General features: G+C 40.0%; 1 protein-coding gene across 3 annotated transcripts in view; it reads left to right on the forward strand.

Moving 5' to 3' along the window:
• CDC42BPB (CDC42 binding protein kinase beta) overlaps positions 1-22327 on the forward strand; it is a 344482-nt gene that overhangs the window by 279385 nt on the left and 42770 nt on the right. For all 3 annotated transcript variants that reach the window (XM_033950846.1, XM_033950844.1, XM_033950845.1), the window contains 6 exons: positions 3598-3814; positions 4992-5054; positions 14809-15405; positions 16074-16171; positions 16472-16556; positions 20395-20515. In XM_033950846.1, coding sequence (XP_033806737.1) covers positions 3598-3814; positions 4992-5054; positions 14809-15405; positions 16074-16171; positions 16472-16556; positions 20395-20515 — 1181 coding nt within the window. The remainder of the gene's footprint in view (positions 1-3597; positions 3815-4991; positions 5055-14808; positions 15406-16073; positions 16172-16471; positions 16557-20394; positions 20516-22327) is intronic.

Raw genomic sequence — 22327 nt, forward strand, 5'->3', positions numbered from 1 at the left:
AGATTTAGGAAAGGATCCAAAAAGAATCAGACGAAGGACCCTGCATGGATAACTAGTGAAGTAAAGAAAGTGATAGGAGACAAGAAAAAATCATTTCGGAAGTGGGAAAAAGACAAAACCGAAGGAAATTGGAGAGAGCACAGGAAGCATCAAAAAGAATGTCACCGAGTAGTCAGGAAAGCCAAGAAAGAGTATGAGGAGAGACTGGCCAAGGAAGCAAGAAATTTCAAACCATTTTTCCGATATGTGAAAGGGAAATAGCCAGCGAGGGAGGAGGTGGGACCTCTGGATGAGGGTGACTGGAAGGGAGTGGTGAAAGAGGAAAAAGAGGTAGCTGGTAGGCTAAATAAGTTCTTCTCGTCGGTCTTTACAATAGAAGACACATCCAGTGTGCCAGAACCGGAAAAAATCTTCAGGGGAGATCAAGAGGGAAAATTATCATGCATGGAGGTAAGCCTCGAAGACATTCTCAGGCAGATAGATAGATTAAAAACTGACAAAGCTCCAGGCCCAGACGGGATCCACCCGAGAATACTGAAAGAGCTCAGAGATGAAACAGCAGAGTTACTGCGGCATATTTGCAACCTGTCCTTGAGAACAGGGGTAATCCCGGAGGACTGGAAGATAGCGAATGTCACACCGATCTTCAAAAAAGGATCGAGAGGCGACCCGGGAAACTACAGTTCCGGGGAAGATGGCTGAATCACTGATCAGGGAAGGTATCAATGAGCATATAGAAAAAAATAATCTGATGAGATCAAGCCAGCATGGTTTCTGTAAAGGCCGATCATGCCAGACGAATCTACTGCATTTCTTTGAGGGGATAAGTAAACAACTGGACCAAGGTGACCCCGTAGACATCGTATATCTAGATTTCCAAAAAGCCTTCGACAAGGTGCCCCATGAACGCCTACTGAAGAAACTGTGGAGTCACAGGGTGGAAGGGGACGTGCACAGATGGATCAAAAATTGGCTGGTGGACAGGAAGCAGAGGGTAGAAGTAAAGGGGCACTACTCTGACTGGATAGGGGTCACAAGTGGTGTTCCGCAAGGGTTAGTGCTGGGACCACTGCTGTTCAATATATTTATTAATGATCTGGAAACAGGGACGAAGTGCGAAGTTATCAAGTTTGCGGATGACACAAAACTCTCCAGCAGGGTCAGAACTGTTGAGGAATGCAAAGAACTGCAGAGCGACCTGAACAAACTGAGTAAGTGGGCAAAAAAATGGCAGATGTGCTTCAATGTGGAGAAATGTAAGTTCTTGCACATAGGGAAGGGGAACTCCATGTACAGCTATACGATGGGAGGGAGGGTACTCGGGGAAGGCAGCCAAGAAAAAGATCTGGGGGTATTGGTGGATAACACAATGAAGCCGGCGGCGCAATGTGCAGCGGCCTCAAAAAAAAGCGAGCAGAATGTTGGGCATTTTCAAAAAAGATATCACTACCAGAACGAAGGAAGTTATCCTGCCACTGTATCGAGCGATGGTGCGCCCACATCTGGAATACTGCGTCCAATACTGGTCGCCATACCTCAAGAAGGACATGGCAATACTCGAGAGGGTCCAGAGGAGAGCAACGAGGATGATAAAGGGCATGGAGAACCTTTCATATGCCGAACGGTTGGACAGGCTGGGATTCTTTACCCTGGAAAAGCGGAGACTGAGAGGGGACATGATAGAGACTTATAAAATCATGAAAGGCATAGAGAAGGTGGAGAGGGACAGATTCTTTAGACTAGCAGGGACAACAAAAACAAGAGGTCATTCAGAAAAACTGAGAGGAGACAGATTCATAACGAATGCAAGGAAGTTCTTCTTCACTCAACGGGTGGTAGACACCTGGAACGCGCTTCCCGGAGAGGTGATAAGACAGAGTACAATTCTGGGGTTCAAAAAAGGACTGGATGACTTCCTGGAAGCGAAGGGGATAACAGAGTACAGATAAAGGTTTACCTTACAGGACATTGAGCGAACAGGGTATGGACATTTTAGGTTAGGTAAGGAACACTTACAGGTCATGGACCTGGGGGGCCGCCGCGGGAGCGGACTGCCGGGCACGATGGACCCCTGGTCTGACCCGGCAGAGGCAGTGCTTATGTTCTTATGTTAAGCCCAGTAGCCCGTTCTCACAGTGGCTAATCCAGGTCACTAGTACCTGGTCAAAACCCAAGGAGTAGCAATATTCTATGCTACCGATCCAGGTCAAGCAGTGGCTTCCCCCATGTCTTTCTCAATAACAGACTATGGACTTTTCCTCCAGGAACTTGTTCAAACCTTTCTTAAAACCAGAGACAGAGCAATGGCCTTTCTGGCTGTCAGAAAAGCTCTTATCCATTACCTGGCAGTGATTAATGACTTCCATCTATTAGATCATCTTTTTTTATTAACTATTTCTAGCGGCTAGAGAGACCAGCATCTAAGGCTATTTCTTCAGAATACATATGGAGCAGGAAGTAACCCCCAATTTCTGTGAGGACGCACTCTGCTAGAAGTGTGGTTTCTTCATGGGCGGAGTCCCGGGCAGTTCCACCCAAAGACATTTGTAGGGTAACCACTTGGTCCACCCTTCATACTTTCACTAAGTTCTACAGGGTGGACGTGGCAATGCGAGAGGACACCTCCTTGGTACTGGCAGCAGGCTTATCTACCCTGCCCTAGACTTGAGGGACTGCTTTGGTACATCCCACTGGTCAAGATTCATATGCTTTTTGCATTAGAAGGGAAGATTAGGTACTTATCTCGATAATCTTCTTTCTAGTTGAAAGGCATATGAGTCTTGACATTCTGCTCTGTCAGGTTGACATTTCACCTGCTTACTGCCTCAGTCAGTCATGTTTCCTTGCTATGCTTGATATGCTACATTTCCAAGGTCTGACGTGAAGAGTACCCTGAAGGCCTCCACAGCATCCAAAGGAGAGTCTCCTCAGGAGGACATATCGTACAATTAAAGCTACATTGGAGTTAATGCCAGTTGCACTCAGGTAGGTGATTTGTTGGAGTTAGAGTTTGTTATATATTAAGTTTACTATGTTTTATAATAGTTTCTTTTGCTGTCAGAGCAGACTTGGTCTGGTAGGGAGTTCCCCATGCCTCTCCTTTTTTTTGTTTCTTCCTTTTCTCAACTGCTTTGGTAGGAACTGAGCAACAAAGAGCAGTGCAGAGGAGGTGGAACCAAGAAAAATTAAAGTGATACCTTCTACACAGACTCACGAGAAGGGGTGCAAAACCCACTGGTCAAGACTCATATGCCTTTCTACTAGAAATAAGATTATCGCGGTAAGTACCTAATGATCTCATATGATAAATGAGGAACAGTACATGCTATATGATATGCTTATGTAGAAATATTTTTGAATTTAAAAAAATTCAATACAAGGGAACCACTCTATACATTTTTTCCTGCTATAGATGTTAAATAGTACAGCATCTTGATTACACATCTTAAATACAAAATCTCTTGGCTAGTTCTGAATCAGCAGATCACAGGCAACTGTCTAATGGCTAAATACAGAATTTTTATTACAGTGGGAAGTTGACCTGCATGGTTGAGGGTTCCTTTTTTCACAGTTGTTTTCTTTCTTTTGGCTGTCAAGGTGACAGCTTCCCTCTTAGGTTCACCTCCCAAGATCTCATCACTGCTAATTCTGACCGAAAACGAGACTGAGAAGAGGAAATGGGTTGGAATCTTAGAAGGACTACAGACCATCCTACACAAAAACAAACTGAAAAACCAGGTTGTTCATGTTCCCCAGGAAGCCTATGACAGTACCCTGCCTCTCATAAAAGCAAGTTCCACTGCTGCTATCATAGGTATGCCTAGTTAAGTAGAATGTCTTAGCAAAATAGACACACGGGGCCCACAATGCCTTGGAAACTCCAGCAGCTTTGAAATACATTGCATCATTTTAGTTAGCATTAATACCTTCCAGGAGTGTGTCCTTGACTTCTGATCTATCCTACAATAAATGATTTGGGAGATTTTATGACTTTTATGTCAGTGAATATTTTTCAGTTCTCTCTTTCTTTCATTCTTTAAACTAGAAAATAAATGTTACTTCATCTTCAGTTCTGTATGTGTCCGATATATTCTGCCTCTCTTGTGTAGATAGTGATTCTGTACTTGGATCTGAAATAAAACTTAAGGCACTGTAAAAATTTTTATTGGGGGGGTTAACTTTCATGATAATGAACAGAATGGGAAATATGATGTAGAACTTAATACAGTTTAATATGGTGTCAGGTCAAAAGCGCGCCGGGACAAATGCGCGCCCAGACAATTGAGCGCAGCGCGGAGGCGCACACCGCTCTAAATTATTGTTTTTAGGGCTCCGACAGGGGGGCGTGGGGGGGGAACCCCCCACTTTACTTAATAGACATCGCGCCGCGTTGTGGGGGGTATGGGGGGTTGTAACCCCCCACATTTTACTGAAAACTTCACTTTTTCCCTGTTTTTAGGGAAAAAGTTTACAGTAAAATGTGGAGGGTTACAACCCCCCAAACCCCCCATAACGCCGGCACAATGTCTATTAAGTAAAGTGGGGGGGTTCCCCCCCACGCCCCCCCCCTGTCGGAGCCCTAAAAACAGTAATTTAGAGCGGCGCGCGCCTCCGCGCTGCGCTCAATTGTCCGGGCGCGCCTTTGTCTTTCGCGCCGTTGTCTATGAACCGTTTAATATATATGTATAGGGCCTGCTCTGTTAAGAGTTTCACCAGTTACATTCCTCTTGATGATGAGAAAACAATTGATCTTCTCTTTTTGCTATAAAATTAGTATATGTTGATGATGGCTGGCTTTTTTTGTATTTCATGAAGTAATTTTGCGCTCTCTGTAAAGCTTTTATACAGCATTTCCAGAATCCTCTAAGAAGATAATGCTTTCTTTCCAGGAAGACACTTGGTCCCAATTATGTAAAATCTTTACTTAAGTAATGAGTAAATGTAAAAGGGAGTCCTAATTTTCTTTTATATTATATTTTTTCCATTCTTAGATCAAGATCGAATAGCCATTGGCACAGAAGAAGGATTATATGTGATAGAACTCACCCGTGATGGTATGTTGATATAGATGATGGCACATAAAGCCTGCACAGTCAGTCTAGTCTGCCCAACAGTTACATTCATTATCTATTCATGATAAAACCAAAACTTTATTTTCTAAATTTAGCCTTAAAATGTCTTCCCCTCCCCCACTGAGATACACAGCACCCACAGTCATAGCATATGATATGAATGTGATAAAAATTACATATACTTGATCTCAATCTGTCTTTTTTGGAACACAGACCATAGAAGTCTTCCCATACAGGCTTCCCAACAATTAGAGTTGTCATCAAAGCCCATTCCAGCCCATCTTGATCTGGAGCAGCTGATCCTGGAACCAAACAGAGAGGGGAAGTTTTTAAATGTAGCCCTTAGTGGTACATAGGACTTAGTACAATGCAGTGAAATTTGTTGTCAGAGGGGATACTTAAAAAAAAAAATCCTCTTATACAAAGATATCAGAGCAGCACACCACAAATCACACCTGCCCAAATTCTGCAGTCTGTGTCACCAATGCACTCATCAAATTGGTGTTGAAATCATTGGTGAATTTAATGCCCACCCTGCTTCCAAAGTTTGATGATGACTTTTCTCTTGATGGTTCTTCTAAGAGCCATCTCCATCTGAACAATTTTGATGGTTTGTGAAGAGTTACAGTGGAACGCCAATTATCTGAACTCCAGTTATCCAAATTGCTTCAGGGGGTCTCAGTTTATATTTGAGCTCCCCCCCGAAGTACTATTCTGAAGTACTATCCTTTTGTTTTTAATTTTTAAAATACCTTCAGCGCACTCCCCTCCCCCTGACAAGAAAAGGCAGCATTCCCCCTCCCTCCTTGAACATGCACCACCAACCCACTCCCAGACCTACAGGAAAGACCCCCCTCTTCTGTGTCTGATTTATCATGCTAAGAATGGAGAATACCCATTACAGATGAACAGCTTTGCTGTATCTTCCTGTAATTCTGTGCACCCAACTTTAATAGGCTATTAATAATAATTTTGCTTTTTTTTCTTCTCAGAAAATGACATGCAGATAAGTGTCAAAAATGTGCTACTAAACTATGAACCTAAGCACTACATTTCAGTTTCATCCAAAACCTGTAGTGACTGCAAACTTTACTCTATTCAGAGGGCAATGCTAAGGCAGCTACTTCCCTTCTCTATCCCTAGGCTTTTTCACTCTCTCTGATTACTGCAATACTACTGAGCAAGTACACTGTTTCAAGACAGATTCTGAAGTGAACTGGAACACACTGGGGAAGGAGTGCAGAAGTGAAAAATATTTAGAAACCCATCAAGCATTTTAGGACTTGGGGAAAAATAATTTGCCCAACAGGTTAGGATGCAGTAGTGTAGCCTGCCTCCCCAAGCAGCGACCAGGAGCACAGCAATAGCATGTGTCCACAGCAGCCACGTGAATCATAATAGTACTTTCTCTTCAGAGACAATTCAGTGATCCATCTCCCAACTGGGTGCATACACCATGGCTGTTACTCTTCTCCCTGACATTTTGACTCCATATCCTGCTTGCAGTGCACTATAGACTGCTTACATTTAATGGGTTTCTCAAGGGCTGTATCCCAGAGACTGCTTGATATGTTTCTGAGATAGTGCTTTCATCTCGCGAATCAATTCAAAGACTGGTTTGAGTCCTGGTTTGCCCTATAACACACGTGGAGATTTTCTCCTTTTTTTTCTTATAGCTGTGTAAGTTCAATGAATCAATACTCAAACTGGATCAACTTCTTTGGGTGATCTTACAGCCCTGCTTTGAAGTCCTGTGAAAGTATGAGTGTTCTGTTGCCTTGGAAAAAAGACAGTGTAATTCCAAATCAAATTATTATGATTAGTGTTACGGGGGCGTGGCTTGGACACGCAAGCAAATGGTCGGGTGATAGACGAGCTCCGTGTCAAACAAGCTCTTATTTCAAAATAAAAAGCTCCAGTACCGATATTTTGCTAAAAAAAGTTGTGGATCGCAAGAAAATGGCATCAGGTAAACAAAATAAAAACGATGCAGGAGCTGGAGGATCGGGTACAAGCAGTAATAAACAATCAAAACCGGAACCAGGGACACCTTCTTCAGAAGGAGATCAAGATATGATGGCAGAAATAAAACAGATCAAAGATATCGTACTCGAAATCAAAAAACAACTTCAAAAGGCAATTGATGATGTTGCCATACTTACAAAAAGAGTTGATCTAATTGATAACAAAATAACACACTTGGAAGAAAAATCTGAAGAGGTACATGCTGAAGTTATACAAAACAAAAAAGCCTGGAAAGAGATGGAAATAATAAAGAGAGATCTGGAAGATTGTTTGAATAGAGAAAAAAGAAATAATTTAAGGATCATTGGGATGCCGGAAGGAGTGGAAAAAAATGATCCCATTACTTTCTTAGAACAATTCCTTCCAAAAATACTGCCTTTAAAATCCAAGGTGCCTCTTGAAATAGAAAGAGCGCACAGAATACCGGGACAAAAAACAACTACACAAAAAGGACCAAGAACTTTTATTTTTAAATTATTAAGATATCAACATGTTGTTGAAATTTGTCAGCTGGCTAAAGAAAACAAAAATCTAAGATGTCAGGATGCACGTATACATATTGTACCAGACTTTGCCAGAGAAACTGCCCTAAAAAGAAAACAACTACTTGATTTAAGACCCCAACTACGAGCACTAGGGGCTAGATATGGACTTCTCTACCCAGCGGTGATGAAAGTAACTCTAGGAAATAAAACACAGAATTTCACCGATTCTAAAAAATTAGCAGAATATCTTGAACAATGTGAACAACCAATGACTTCTTAAAGAAAAACTGGGATTATTCAAAATACTTCGATAGGAATAATTTGATATCAAATACTTTTCACTTTGACTTATTTCATTTTAAGATACTTTTTAATACAAAGGAATTTTGAAAATATATAAAAATGAATATACCGTTTAGAACGCTGGAATTTTCAACTTACTTTAAAAAACAACGATGATTACATTCACGAGCGTGGAACGGAACTGGAGTACATGCAAACACATCAATGGCTGAATGACGTAGAGGAAAGACGAAACATTGACTTACCTAGAAGATTCTTATATATGCGAGACTGGAAGATAAACTGAGACAATCTTTTAAAATATATCCTCAGTGCCTTTGTTTCTATGTTCTCCAGAGAAAATAAAAGAAAGGGAAAGAAAATAAAGGAAAGGAAAATGCGCTGGAAATACAGTGGGCGCTGAGTCGATGATAAAAATCTGCGCGAAAACAGGAAGTCTTTCTCCTCAATAAATGATCGCACCGGAAATAAAGAAGATTGGCTGCTTCAACGTTTTACGTCGACGGAAAGTGAGAAGGAAACTCGAGAAGAAAGCTAAAAATAAGGCGTTCAGGTTACCAGAAAAACACGGAAGTAAAGACTCTTATATATAAGAACATAAATAGAATAAAATAAAAGATTCTAAAGTGAAAACTAATAGTTTATGTTTAAAGAAATATATTTATTGAATGATTATAGAAAGTATATTTGACCCATTTTATTGCAAATATCAGTTTTTAACAGGAAAAAAGAGAAAGGTAAATTGATATATCTATCGAAGATTCTCTATGATTGATTTAGAAATACAAGTAAGTATGTTAGTGAGAATGAGTTATAAAAATTTTTATTTATATTTTGTTTTTAAATATTCTCTTATTTTAGAATTTTAGAATTTTTAGAGAAATGATTTTTATGAATGGAATTAAAAATGCATGTGAAGATTGATTTAAGTTAATTAAAAGATTCTAATATCTATAGAATATATAAAAAAGGATTGATTTAAAAATATAAGTAAATATGATTGTGAAAATTAAAAAAAAGAAAGCAAATATATAGAAATTTTAAATTCTGTTAGCAATATATTATGATATATTAAGATATTAATATGGAGTAATAATTACAAAATTTATAATTTTTTAGCTTGTGATGGAGTAATGTCAGACCTGATCTAGTTTGCGTTTCCAAGTGTTCGTATATGTATGGGGTGGGGAGGGAGGGAATGGGAAGGTATTAAACTTTAAGGGTTTAGGTAAAGTAGGCAATTTTTGGAATTATCTTATATATGGGAAAATGGAGATCATAAAGAATATTGAAGATGAAATTGTTATATTACAAATTATAATAGTACATGATGGATCTTAAAATAATATCTCTAAATGTTAATGGTCTCAATCACCTGATTAAAAGGAAAAAAGCATTATTATTTTTAAAAAGACAAAACATTGACAAATGCTGCATACGAGAGACCCATCTGTCAAATAATGAATCTATAAAGCTAAAAGGTGATTGGGTCAAACAATGTTATTTTTCTTCGGCAATAGGGAAAAAAGCTGGTGTTGCTATATTAATAAATAAAAAATGTTCTCCCCCCTGTACTCTTTTAAACCAGACAGCTGATGCTATGTTTTCTCTGACAGTTTAAATTCACAGCACCGACAGCGTTCTTTTGACGATGTTACCACATCGCAAACTTGAAGCATTCTATCAGCATTGAAAAGGTTTTTCAATTTACATACAATAGGGTCTCCTGAAGAAGGAATCGAAACGGGGCCACGTAGAGACCCCGAACCTGTTATAAACTGAATTATCAAACTGCTCTCAATTTTCTCACAGAGCGATGTTCATTTGAAAAGATTTGTAAAGATAAGAAAAAACAAAGTATTTTCATACAAGTGTTTGAAAGACTGTAAAGACATTTATTTATTTATTTACTTTTGTAATCAAACTTGGAGCGTAACCAGAACTAATAAAGTTGCAACGACTGAAAAATATACTTTGGTTCATCACTAGAGGGCGCAACTCTCTTCTTGAAGAACTCTATACCTCTGAGTGACTTTCAAACGTGACGGTTGCAATCCTGAAGTTTGGTTACCAATTTGAATGAGAAGACAGTTCTTTTATTTGAACTCTAATATTTTTCTGACTTCCACTAATATTTAACTATTAGTACCCCAGTGACATTATAAAGAAATTTCATTTAAATTTAAGGCAGCTGATCCTCTTGGAAGGTGGGTATATGTGGAAATGGACGTGGGAAATACCACCATGACACTCTTCAATATATATGCCCCTAATTCGAATCAGAATGAATTTTTTAAAACTCTGCAACAATTAATTCTTCCACTTGCTACTTCAAATTTAGTAGTAGCAGGGGATTTCAATGCTGTTATGGATCCACTGATAGATAAATGTCCGAGAAGATTTATAAAATCATTAGGCCTTGATAATTTGGTACAATCTTGTGATTTAAAAGATATTTGGTGTATTCTTCATTTTGATGGTCGGGAATTTTCGTTTTGCTCACAGGTTCATAATTCTTTTTCTAGAATAGATTACATTTTTGTTTCTAATCAATTAGTACATCAAGTCACACAGGCTGTCATTGATCCAATTATACTATCTGATCATGCTGGAGTGTGGATTGAAATTAAAATAATAGATCAGAATGGAAATAGACCTATATGGAGATTAAATAATACATTGCTTACAGATACTGATTTTTGTGAAAATCTTTTGGAAAAAATAAAAGATTATTTTCAAATTAATGATACAGAAGAAATTTCAATAGAGACTTTGTGGGATGCTTTTAAAGCATATATTAGAGGACAAATTATTTCTTATTCAGCTTTGCAAATAAAAAAAGAAAAAAAACAATTTACAGAATTGGAAAAAGTGGTGAAGTCTCTAGAATCAAAATTAATTGAAAAATGGGATTATTTGACACAACAAGAACTTTTAAAAGCTAAAGGTAAATATAATGAAATTTCTTCAAAAATTATTAGAAAAGATTTATTTGTACAGCAAACTTTGTATTATGGAAATTCGAATAAGGCAGGAAGAATGCTAGCAAATTATCTTAAAGCAAAAAAAAGAAAAACAAAAATAATTGCTATTCAAAATGAGAATGGTGAAATTTTATCTCAAATTGATCCCATTATAAAACAGTTTTTAAAATTTTATAAAGATTTGTATTCTTCTGAGCCTTATTCGAAAAAGGAAAAGGATGGTTTAGATTTTTTAAAGTTAATAGAAGGACCAAAAATTCCTGAACATATAAAACGAAGTTTAGAAGAACCAATATCCTTAAAAGAGTTAGATACAGCTTTGAAATCCCTTAGGGTTGGATCCGCTCCAGGTGGAGATGGTTATACAGTGGAGTTTTATAAATCATTTCAAAACATTATAATGCCCTATTTATTAAAACTATATCAGACACAACTAAATAAAGGTTGTATTACAGGTACTATGGCTGAATCAATAACTATAGTTTTACCTAAGCCAAATAAAGATCCCACTTTGGTTTCAAATTATAGACCAATTTCTTTAATAAATGTAGATGGAAAAATTTTAACTAAGGCATTAGCATTAAGATTGGCTAAAGCTCTCCCTTTCATTATAGATATGCATCAGACAGGTTTTGTTGCTCAAAGACATTCATCTCCTAATACTAGATTGGCACATCACATGTTATATTTGACAAAATCTATTAATGACCCAGCATTCTCTATTTCATTAGATGCTGAAAAAGCTTTTGATAGAGTGGAATGGACCTTCATGTTTCAGGCAATGGAATGGTTTGGTATAGGATCCAGATTTATACAAATAATAAAAGCATTGTATCGCTCCCCTGCTGCTAGATTATATATCAATAATAATTTTTCAGAAAGATTTATTCTACAGAGGGGGGTTAGACAAGGATGCCCACTATCTCCTTTGCTTTTTGATATCGTTTTAGAACCCTTGTTATTAGCTATAGAACAGGTAAGGGAGATACAGGGTATTCCGCATTCAGATAGAGAATATAAATTATCAGCATATGCGGATGATATTTTACTTTATTTGAGAAATCCGGAAACAACCATTACAAATTTGCTTGAATTGATTGAAAAATTTGGAAAATTTTCAGGTTATAAAATAAACTGGAATAAATCAGAAGTGCTTCCACTCAATGTACATTGTACAAAAAGTTTATTTGACTCATTTTCTTTTATTTGGAAAGAAGAAGGATTAAAATACTTAGGAATTTGGATTACAAAAACTGTGGATGAGACTATGAAAATTAATGAAAAAAATTTATTACAAAAAGTGTCAGAAATGTGTGAACAATGGAATCCTTTATGCATATCTTGGTGGGGAAGAGTGCAAACTGTAAAAATGATGATATTACCAGTAGTTTGTTACCAAATGGGTATGATACCAATTTTTTTTCAGGGGTCTTTTTACAAAAAATTGGATAAGATGTTAACAAAATTTATTTGGCTTGGAAAAAACCCCAGAATTGCTCTAGTATCTTTACAAAGACCAATTGCGGAGGGAGGGGTAAATTTTCCAAATTTTTATAGGTACCATCAAGCCTATATTATGCGTCAGGGTATGTATTGGATCCTCCCAGAGCCCATTGAACATATACCAGATTGGTTCTGGTTAGAATGGAGATTAATGTTTCCTTTACGTCTGAGTCATGTTATCAGTATTCAAATGCCAAGGTTATATAAGGATCACAAAATATTTGTTGATACTTGGAAAACTATAAGATATATAAGTAATCTAACTCCTATTCCAATAACTAAATCAACGACTCAAACAATATGGCTCAATCCAAAGATCAAAGTTGGCGGGTTTAAAATTATCTGGAAACATTGGATGATCACTGGAATTCGTATTTTAGAGGATGTAATGAATAAAGGTAAACTGCTTGAGTTTTCACAATTGCAAAATAAATTCGGTTTGAATAAATCACAATATTTCAGATGGATGCAATTGAAGCAGGCCATTCAGACAGGGTTCTCTGAATGGAAAAACCTTAATAACTATCATAGTATGGAATTCTTATGTTTTCAGATAGATTCCATGGGTCACCAGGCCGCAATGTGGTATAAATTAATATCTGGATTTGTACATAAAAAGAAAAAAAATGGTCTTAGAGATATTTGGAGCATTGAGATTAAGCATCAGATTAATGCATCTCAATGGCCACGACTTTGGTCTTGGAGGTTAAGATGTACATTGTCAGCTTCTATGAGACAAACTTGTTTTTTTATTTTACATAGAGCTTTATGGACCCCCACACGTTTACATAGAATAGATAGCTCTAAGTCTAATAGATGCTGGCATTGTCATCTTGAAGCAGGGACATTAGATCATCTTTTATTTTATTGTCCATTCATATTAATATTTTGGAAATCAATTTGGCCTCAAATTAATAGGATGTTAGAAAATCCGGTAGCCTTGACATATGATACGATTTTGTTTGGTACTGCAATGAGAGCTCGAAGTCAAATTTCATCAAATAACAATAAACTTATTTATATTGACTGGAGTAGCAGTACAGCAAATTACACATAATTGGAAAAATTATGACAGATTGAACTATAATTTTTGGTGGAACTCAGTTTGCCATATATATAAGATGGAGCGTACATTTGCAACACAAAAAGGATATATGGATAAGTTCAAGAAGATTTGGGGACCATTAACAGATTTTAGCAATGACTGATTTTAATTTTTTCCCATAATAAGATAATGGTTAAAGAAGGGAGGGAGGGAAGGGGTAAGGAATTTATTCTCTTTATTATACATTATAAAAAATATATCATAATGAATGATAGTCTTATGTGTAATTAACGTGATAAAGGGAGGGAAAAGGGTTCATAATTAAATAATAATTGATAAAATCATTACAATATATATGTTATATAAATTCATAAGAAAAAATAATATAAAATATGGTTTATATAAAGTACATTATAGAGATATCAAGTGTATTGTTAAGATAATTGTATGGAAAATGTATAACACTTGTTATATGAAAAAAATCAATAAAAAACTTAAAGCATTAAAAAATGATTAGTGTTACAGATTTTAAAAATCAGTGTTAAAAATTATACAGTGGTACCTCGGTTTACGAGTGCACCGGTTTACAAGTGTTTTGCAAGACGAGCAAAACATTTGCAAACTTGGTGCCTCGTAAACTGAGCTTGCCTCGCTGTACGAGTGCCCCCCCCTGCGCTTGCGTCTGCTCTCCCCTCCCCCCCGCGATCCTACATCCCCCCTCCCCCCACGATCCTACATCCCCTTCCCCCCCCCCCCCCCGAGCACGGCAATGACATCCCTTACCCCGACTGAGTTCCGGTGTCCGAAGATCCTCCCTCTTCTAGCGCGGGCTGGGCGGTGCGTCGGAGATCCTCCCTCTTCTGGGCTGGGCCGGGCTGGACTGGCTTTGAGCATTTGCGCATGCTCAAAGCCTTCTGGTCTCGCTCTCTCTGAGATTCTCAGATTTTCCGACGCACCACCCAGCCCAGGCCGCGCCAGAATAGGGAGGATCTTCGGGCACCGGCACTGGTGCCCAGTCGGGGTAAAGGATGTCATTGTCGTGCTCGGGGAGTGGGATGCCGGATCGCGGGGAGGGATATGGAGCAGCTTCGGTGGCCTCAAGGAAGGGGGGAATGGAGCAGCGCTGGTAGCCTCGGGGGGGGGAGGAGGTGGAACCAATCAAGGCGAGGTTCCTTTACTTCCTATGGGGAATCTTGCTTTGATATACGAGCAATTTGGTTTACGAGCATGCTTCTGAAATGAATTATGCTCGTAAACCAAGGTTCCACTGTATTAACCTTTTCTCTTCATTCATGTAGTTCTTAATTGTAAAATCTGTGAATGTCAAATCAGTGTGGCAGTTTTCATTTGACTATTCATTATATTCATTAAAACTTGCATTATAATTGCAGTGATAGTTCGAGCTGCTGACTGTAAGAAGGTATACCAGATCGAGTTGGTTCCTAAAGAAAAAATTATTGTTCTCATCTGTGGTCGCAACCATCATGTTCATTTGTACCCGTGGGCCTCTCTCGATGGATCTGAAAGCAGCCTTGACGTTAAGCTCCAAGAAACTAAAGGCTGTCAGTTCATAGCAACCGGAACACTGAAGAAATTCTCCTCAACTTGTTTGTTTGTAGCAGTCAAGCGACAGATTCTTTGTTATGATATTCATAGAACTAAACCTTTCCACAAGAAGTTCAATGAAATCCAGGCTCCTGGAAATGTACAGTGGATGGCCTTGTTCAGGGACAGGCTCTGTGTTGGGTATCTATCTGGGTTCTCTTTATTGAACATCCAGGGAGATGGACAGTCAATAAATCTGGTAAATCCTAGTGACTCCTCTCTTTCATTCCTCTCCCAGCATCCTTGTGATGCCCTTTGTGCTGTGGAGCTCAGTAATGAGGAATACCTGCTTTGCTTCAGCCATATGGGAGTGTACGTCGATGCACAAGGTCGGAGGTCACACTTGCAGGAACTCATGTGGCCTGCAACTCCTGTTGCCTGTAGTATGTATATGTTTTTCTGTTGCTTTATCCCTGTTGCTGCTTTAAATGTTTGCAAAATATTGGCATGTCAGTTTTTGGCTTGCAGGCCTAGAAACAAAGAAGCCGATAGATATTATTCAGAGGTTACTATATTTAAAGAGTTAATACTGTGAACTAGGACCATAAAATTCTAAATACCTTAGAAATGTACACTAAATCGGAAACAAATAGGCAAGTGATTCCTGAGTTGGATTTACTATTGAATATCACTTAGAGTATTACATTTTGATGCTTATTATAATGCCTCTGTGTTCCCAGTAAGATGGGTGGTAAGGAGTTGAATGTATTGTGCAAGTTCTCCACAGTTAATAGGCCAAGAAGTAAGTATCCTTGGTTCAGACCTCCCGCTTGGGTCTCAGTCAAGGAGCAATCACAAATTGTCATAATTTTTTTTCACCTTGTTTGATTTTTGTTAAAGGGTTGTAACCTATGCATTACATTATTTTGCTAATTTGGGGTTGAAATACTGAGGAGAAAGTTATGCTTATTAAATGTATCTGTAAAAAAGATAAAAACAAAAACTTATTTAGGACTATTCTCCCCCCTCATGTTACTGTTCTGTTAATGATTACAGAAAATACCATCAATCTAAACTTTGTATTTCTTTTTTTTTTTTTAATTTATACCAGCTTGCAACTCTTCTTACATAACATTGTACAGTGAATATGGCCTTGATGTCTTTGATGTTTACACTATGGAATGGGTTCAGACAATTGGCCTAAGAAGGGTAGGTACCGTTTCATTCCTTTCTATTGTACAGCTTTGTTTATGATCTTTCTATGAAATATCACCTGATAAGGATGAACCATGTAAACTCAGCTGAGTCGGACATGGTTTTGACTTCTTTGCTACCGTTGCTAATAAAGTTGTCTGCATTTGGAATATCTTTAGATCTTGGTCTCCTTAAATTACATTATTTTTCTAACGGGATTTTGTTTGATCTGCACTATATCTGTGTCATACTGGCTCTTGTTGACTGCCTGACTTTCTATGACCTACAATATTTTTTTCAATCTCTCTAAAACAGATTAGACCATTAAATGTGGAAGGTACACTGAATCTGTTGAATTCTGAACCACCACGATTAATCTATCTAAATAGCAAGTTTTCAGGTAGGTACAATGTGTGAGAAAAACTGTAAAACAACCACCAAGTTATCACTAGTTAAATTTTATTCATAGTTTACCATAAATGGCCTTAAAATCAATAATACTGGAACTCAGATTTGGGAAAGTTGTGATGTGTTTTATGAAACAGGCCTGTTCTATGATATTTAACACAGAAGTATCCCAAAAGGCTGTGTTGTCACAGTAAAGGCATTTCAAATGGATTTGCTTTATCGCCCCTTCTCTTTGCTCTGGCCATGGAACCATTTGCTCAGAGAGTAAAGAAATGTCTAGAGGCTAAGCTTTTCGCTAAAGTTTTGGCTACCCGTCTTGCCTTGCTACCCGAGTCTTATTTCAGATCAGCAGGTTGGCTTTGTGAAGGGCCGCGCGATTGCAAAAATGTGCGCCGTATTTTGGCGGCTCTGGAATGGACTGTAAGGGATCAGGTGCCTTCTTTGATAATCAGCTTTGACGCCGAGAAGGCCTTTGACCAGGTGGATTGGGGCTTTCTGTTTGAGGTCTTGCGAGTGTATGGTCTTGGCCCTTGGTTTATTCAGGCGGTGCGGACTCTTTATGCAGACCCTGTAGCCTGCGTGTGGGCCAATGATACTCTTTCAGATCCTTTCCCTATTAGTAGGGGTACTCGCCAGGGTTGCCCCCTTTCGCCTTTGTTATTTATCTTGACTTTGGATCCTCTTATTCGGGATGTTCAGGGAAACCCGGACATCATGGGAATGGTAGTGCGGGCTCATCATTTTAAACTGGCGGCTTTTGCCGATGACCTTTTGGTCTATTTGACGGATCCTCGGGCCTCCCTACCTGCCCTCTTGGAGTGTTTTCGCGAGTATGGGGATTTTTCTGGTTTCCGTTTGAATCAGCAGAAGTCGGAGGCTTTGGTGTTCCCAGACTCTTTGCGGGTAGATTGGGGACCGGATTTTCCTTTGCACTGGGCGGGTCACTCTTTTCGGTACCTTGGTATTTTATTGTCCATGGATGTCTCCGCGTTGTACCGTTTAAATGTAGATCGTTTGTTGCAGGAGACTAAGGGGCTCTTGCGTCGCTGGTTGAATCTTCCTCTTTCGTTAATGGGCCGTGTTCATCTCTTTCGGATGATTATCTTCCCTAAATGGTTATATGTCTTGCAAACGCTTCCTTTGTTTCTTTTGAAAAAGGATCTCCTGAGTCTCCAGAGATTGGTGTTGTCCTTTTGCTGGGGGGGCAAGAAAGATAAAATGCATCGTTCTTTTCTTCAAGGGTCCTGGGCAATGGGTGGTTTGGGTCTTCCTTCGGTTCATCTGTATAATTTGGCCTGCTTGCTTCGGCATGTCCGGGATTGGCTTTTTGCCGGCTCTCAGTATACTGACCGGGAGTTGGAAGCCGATTATTTTTTCCCGTGGGCTCTTCCTTATCTTTTACATTGGGATGGGAAGGTGCGGTTGGGCCCTGGGGCCCGTAGTTGTTTGGTGGAGCCGCTTCGTCGGGCTTGGAGGTGTGTTTCTCAGTTTTGGGGTCATTCGCCTTTTAGTTCTGTTTTGCTGCCCATAGTGGGCAATGCGACCTTTATTCCTGGACAGGAAAATGTTGTTTTTAAACGTTGGGCGCGGAAAGGGCTCCGCTCTTTGGAGCAGTTTCTACAGATGGATGGCAGTGCTGTTCCGTTTTTGACTCTCCAGGCGTCCTGGTCCTTGGGTACGACGGATCATTTTGCTTATATGCAGCTTTCCCATTATGTAGCCTCTTTGCCCAGGGAATCTCTGACTCAATCTTTTGCTGTCACTTTGCATGAATTTTTCTTTGATGCTCAGTGGGACTGGCTTTCTATTTCTCAATATCATCGTAGATTGGTGGCTTTGCAGCCTAGGCGGGACTACCAGCGGCTCTTGACTTTATGGGCCCGGGACCTGGGGTGTCGCCTGCGGGTGGCGTCCTTGGCTCCTTTGGTGCGACAGATTCCTCGGGTGGTGCAGAGCGCTGAGCTCCAGGAATGTCACTTTCGGGTTCTCCATCGGGGTTATGTCTCCCAGCAACAGGCCTTTTATTTTGTATGTGCCCCTACCGCTATTTGCTTAAAATGTCTCCGGGTTGCTAACTCTCTGGCACATGGGGTGTGGTTGTGTGCCTCTATCTCTGCCTTTTGGTTGGAGGTCAGGTGTTATTTGGAATCTTTGGTGGGTTATCCGCTCCCCTCGTCGGTGGAAGGGATTATTTTTTTGGCGGACGGTCATTTGGGAGGTCTTTCTGCAGGCGACAGTTTGCTTCTTCGTAAGGGTTATATTGTGGGGAAGAAATGTATTCTTAATCATTGGCTTCAGGACTCCCCACCCACCATCTGGTATTGGCGCAATAAATTTTATCTTTTAATGGTCTGGGAGTCCATGTCCGCTCGGTTTTCTAGATCTCGGAGCAAGCTTTTTCTGTCCATTAGGGCCTCTTATTTGGACACTTTGCCCCCTCTGATAAAAAGCCAGGTGGTCAATCGATTGCGGAAGCCAGTAGTCCCCGTATTGCCAGTGGGTTGAGGGAGGGGATTTGGGGGTTGGAGGGTCTTGGGTTGGGGTGGGTGGGGGGGTTGCTTTTGGGATTGGATCTGGAGGGATCCAGGCTATCAGAACACTGGCCTGGACTCTCACTGGTTTCTCGGGTCTCTTGTTGGGTGGTTGACTTTTGTTTTGTATTGGAAAAATATGATTCCTATGTCATGCGTGTCTTTTTCTGCTCTTGTGAATAAACAGTTTGTACAAAAGAAATGTCTAAACATAACAGATATCCCTAGAGGCGGTATTGAACAGAAAATACTTCTTTTTGTGGATGATGTTCTTCATACACTCCGGCAGCCGAGGGAATCATTGCAGGGTATAGTGTCGGCATTATCTCAAAATAGGAGGGTATCCGGGTTTCAAGTTAACATGTCCAAGTCGGAGATACTTAATCTTACCATCTCCCCTCAGGAACAAATAGCACTTCAATAGCTATATCCTTTTTGATGGGCGGCTCACACTTTAAAATATCTGGGTATTCACCTTACTGTGGATTTGCAAACTCTCTATACGGTAAACTTTCCTCCTCTGTTAAAGAGGTTCCGAGAGGACTTGGATAAATGGGAGCAGTTACCCGTTTCTTGGTTAGGTAGCATACATGTTGTGAAGATGATGGTTTTACCCAGATTTTTTTATCTATTTGCGGCTTTGCCGGTCTTCCTTCCTAAGGTTTCGGTTTTTTTTTAAAGTCCCTACACGTAGAATTTTTTCTTATATTTGGAAGCGAAGACCACCACAGGTCCGGCGAACTATGTTGTTTCAGCTGGGAGGGGGTGGGGATGGTGGTACCCAATTTTCAATATTACTATATGGCAGCCCAGTTGTGTTACTTGTTGACTTGGCAGCAGGAGTCCCATAATTCTTGGGTGCAAATGGAAGCCTGGTTCATGGGGGATGTTTCACTCCATCTCAGGCGCAAGAACTGCAAAAAATGGACTATGTTTCATATGACCAAGTTGACAGCCATGAAGCAGCATATACTGGGAAAGTTTCTGCTGTGATGGAAACCCTATATTGACTGATGTGAACACAAGGGGCTTTCTATGTAGGAATACCTACAGACTATTGGTGCTATACCCAGAACTTCGGGGAGGGTGGGGGGAGATTCTAGTACTTATGATTCTGTGCTGGTTGCAACTGTTTTGCAATGTTACAACTGTTTTGCAATGTACTTGTATTTGTCTGTTGGTTCGGACACTTTTTTCAATAAAAACAAATTTAAAATAAATAAAACTTTCTTAGAGCATTGATCACATGTCTAAGCCAAAAGCTGTTGAACAGTGTTTGTGTTTTATTTCCAATTACAGAAGGGTCTGCCCTCACTGTGCCAGAAACCTCTGATAACAGCAAAAAGCAAATGCTTCGTACCAGAAGTAAAAGGAGATTTGTATTTAAGGTGCCAGAGGAGGAGCGCTTACAGCAAAGACGGTAAGGCTTGAATTTTGAACATCGTGAATCACCTTTTTTTTTTGGTGAAAAACAGAATGTATAATCTTAATGTGCACAGAATCCCAGGTCAACCCAGAGACTTTTTGCAAGTGCTACATGCTACCTTGTAAACAATCTCAGATTTTCATTTTCCAAGCTGGCTGAGAATGCTGGGGAAGTGACATTCACAGATTGAGGGTAAGAGGTTTGAGACATTGCTTAAGTGGCCGGGAATGGAATGTGTTAGTAAGATTCTGAAAGCAGGGATAGCTCAAGAGATTGTGGAGCCCTGAGCCAACTTTTGCTTTGGTATTAGAGAATGACACGATGGCTGTTACCTGCTGCTACCCGCGGGTAACCGCCAAAACAGGGGGAGAAAAAGTCATCACCACGAGTATGGGGACAAGGCCATTCACCGCCCCATGGAGCAGTGAATGGCCTTGTCTCCGCAGTTATGGGAGGGAACTTGCACAATCACCGATCGCGATCGTGCATCTTCCTCCCTCCCTCCCTCCCTCCCTCTCACCTTTCCATGGCGATTTTCAGGGGGGGGTTTCTGTTTCCCAGCTGCCCGAGCCGGCTTTCAGGAAGTTGCGTCAGAGGAGAAGTTTCAGCAGCCACATACAACTTGATGAAAGCCAGCTTAGACAGCTGGGAGACACAAAAAAACAACCCAGAAAATCGCCACGGTAAGGTGAAGGGAAGGGAGTGTTGATGGGTTTTACATCTAAGAGATTCTCTTCATACTTTGTATTAATCCTTCTCCAGTATTTGTTATTCAGTATGTTTGTACTGGCTGTTGAATTATTTGGGGGAGGTTTCTATACTAATGCCACTGTAACAGTAATGGTTAAGGACCCCCCCAACTTCATGGACTCCCAGTGCTAGTTGACCCTAAGACTCACATGGCATTGTGTCAGCAACACTTCCTGGTAGCAACACTCCCAGCTTTATCAGCAGTGAGCTGCTACACCTTGTCTATGGGAGAGGAAAGAGCTTTCAGAGCATGTCCGGTACTAACGCCATCTTGGATCGCACCCAAGATGTTTTTATTTTAATGGATGTTGTTAAGAATCAGGGCAGCCGGGAGGGAGGGAGGCTGCTGGACCGCATTTGCTAAAGGGAAGTGGAGAGGGGGGGTGAGAGGAACAGACACTGAAAGGAAATGGGAAAGAGAGAATGGGCTGAAGATACTGAAGGGAAATGGGAAAGGAGAGTGGGGAGAAGATGCTGAAGGGAAATGGGCAAGAGAGAGTGGAGAGAAGATGCTGAAGGGAAATAGGGAAGGAGAGTGGGGACAAGACACTGAAGGGAAATGGGGAAGAGGAGTAGGGAGAAGATGCTGAAGGGAAATGAGCAAGTAGAGATGAAGACGCTGAAAGGAAATGGGCAAGACAGAGATGCCAGACTATGGTCGAGCGGAGGGAAGAAGATGAATGCCAGACCAATGGGATGTGGAGAGGGAGAGATGGAAAGGAGAGGCACAGTAACAGAACATATGGAAGAGGCAGAGAGAAGGCAGACAATGGATGGTAGGAATTGAATGAAGAGAAGATGAGGAAAGTAGAAATCAGACAACAAAGGTAGAAAAAAAATTCTATTTATTTTCTTTGTGCTTTAGGATAAAGTAGTATATTAGTTGTGTTGATAAACATTTATAAATAAAGCCCTGCCAGTTGAACATCTTTTTCTCTAGTTCAGCAGCCAGAACTTTGATTTTTAAAATAACATTTGTACAGAATATTGTTTCTTTTTATACTTTAATAAAATAAGTTCAGTATAAAACTATTTGAGGCTTGTGTGGATGGGATC

This window comes from Geotrypetes seraphini, chromosome 7 (genome assembly GCF_902459505.1).
Source record: "Geotrypetes seraphini chromosome 7, aGeoSer1.1, whole genome shotgun sequence".
NCBI lineage: Eukaryota > Metazoa > Chordata > Amphibia > Gymnophiona > Dermophiidae > Geotrypetes > Geotrypetes seraphini.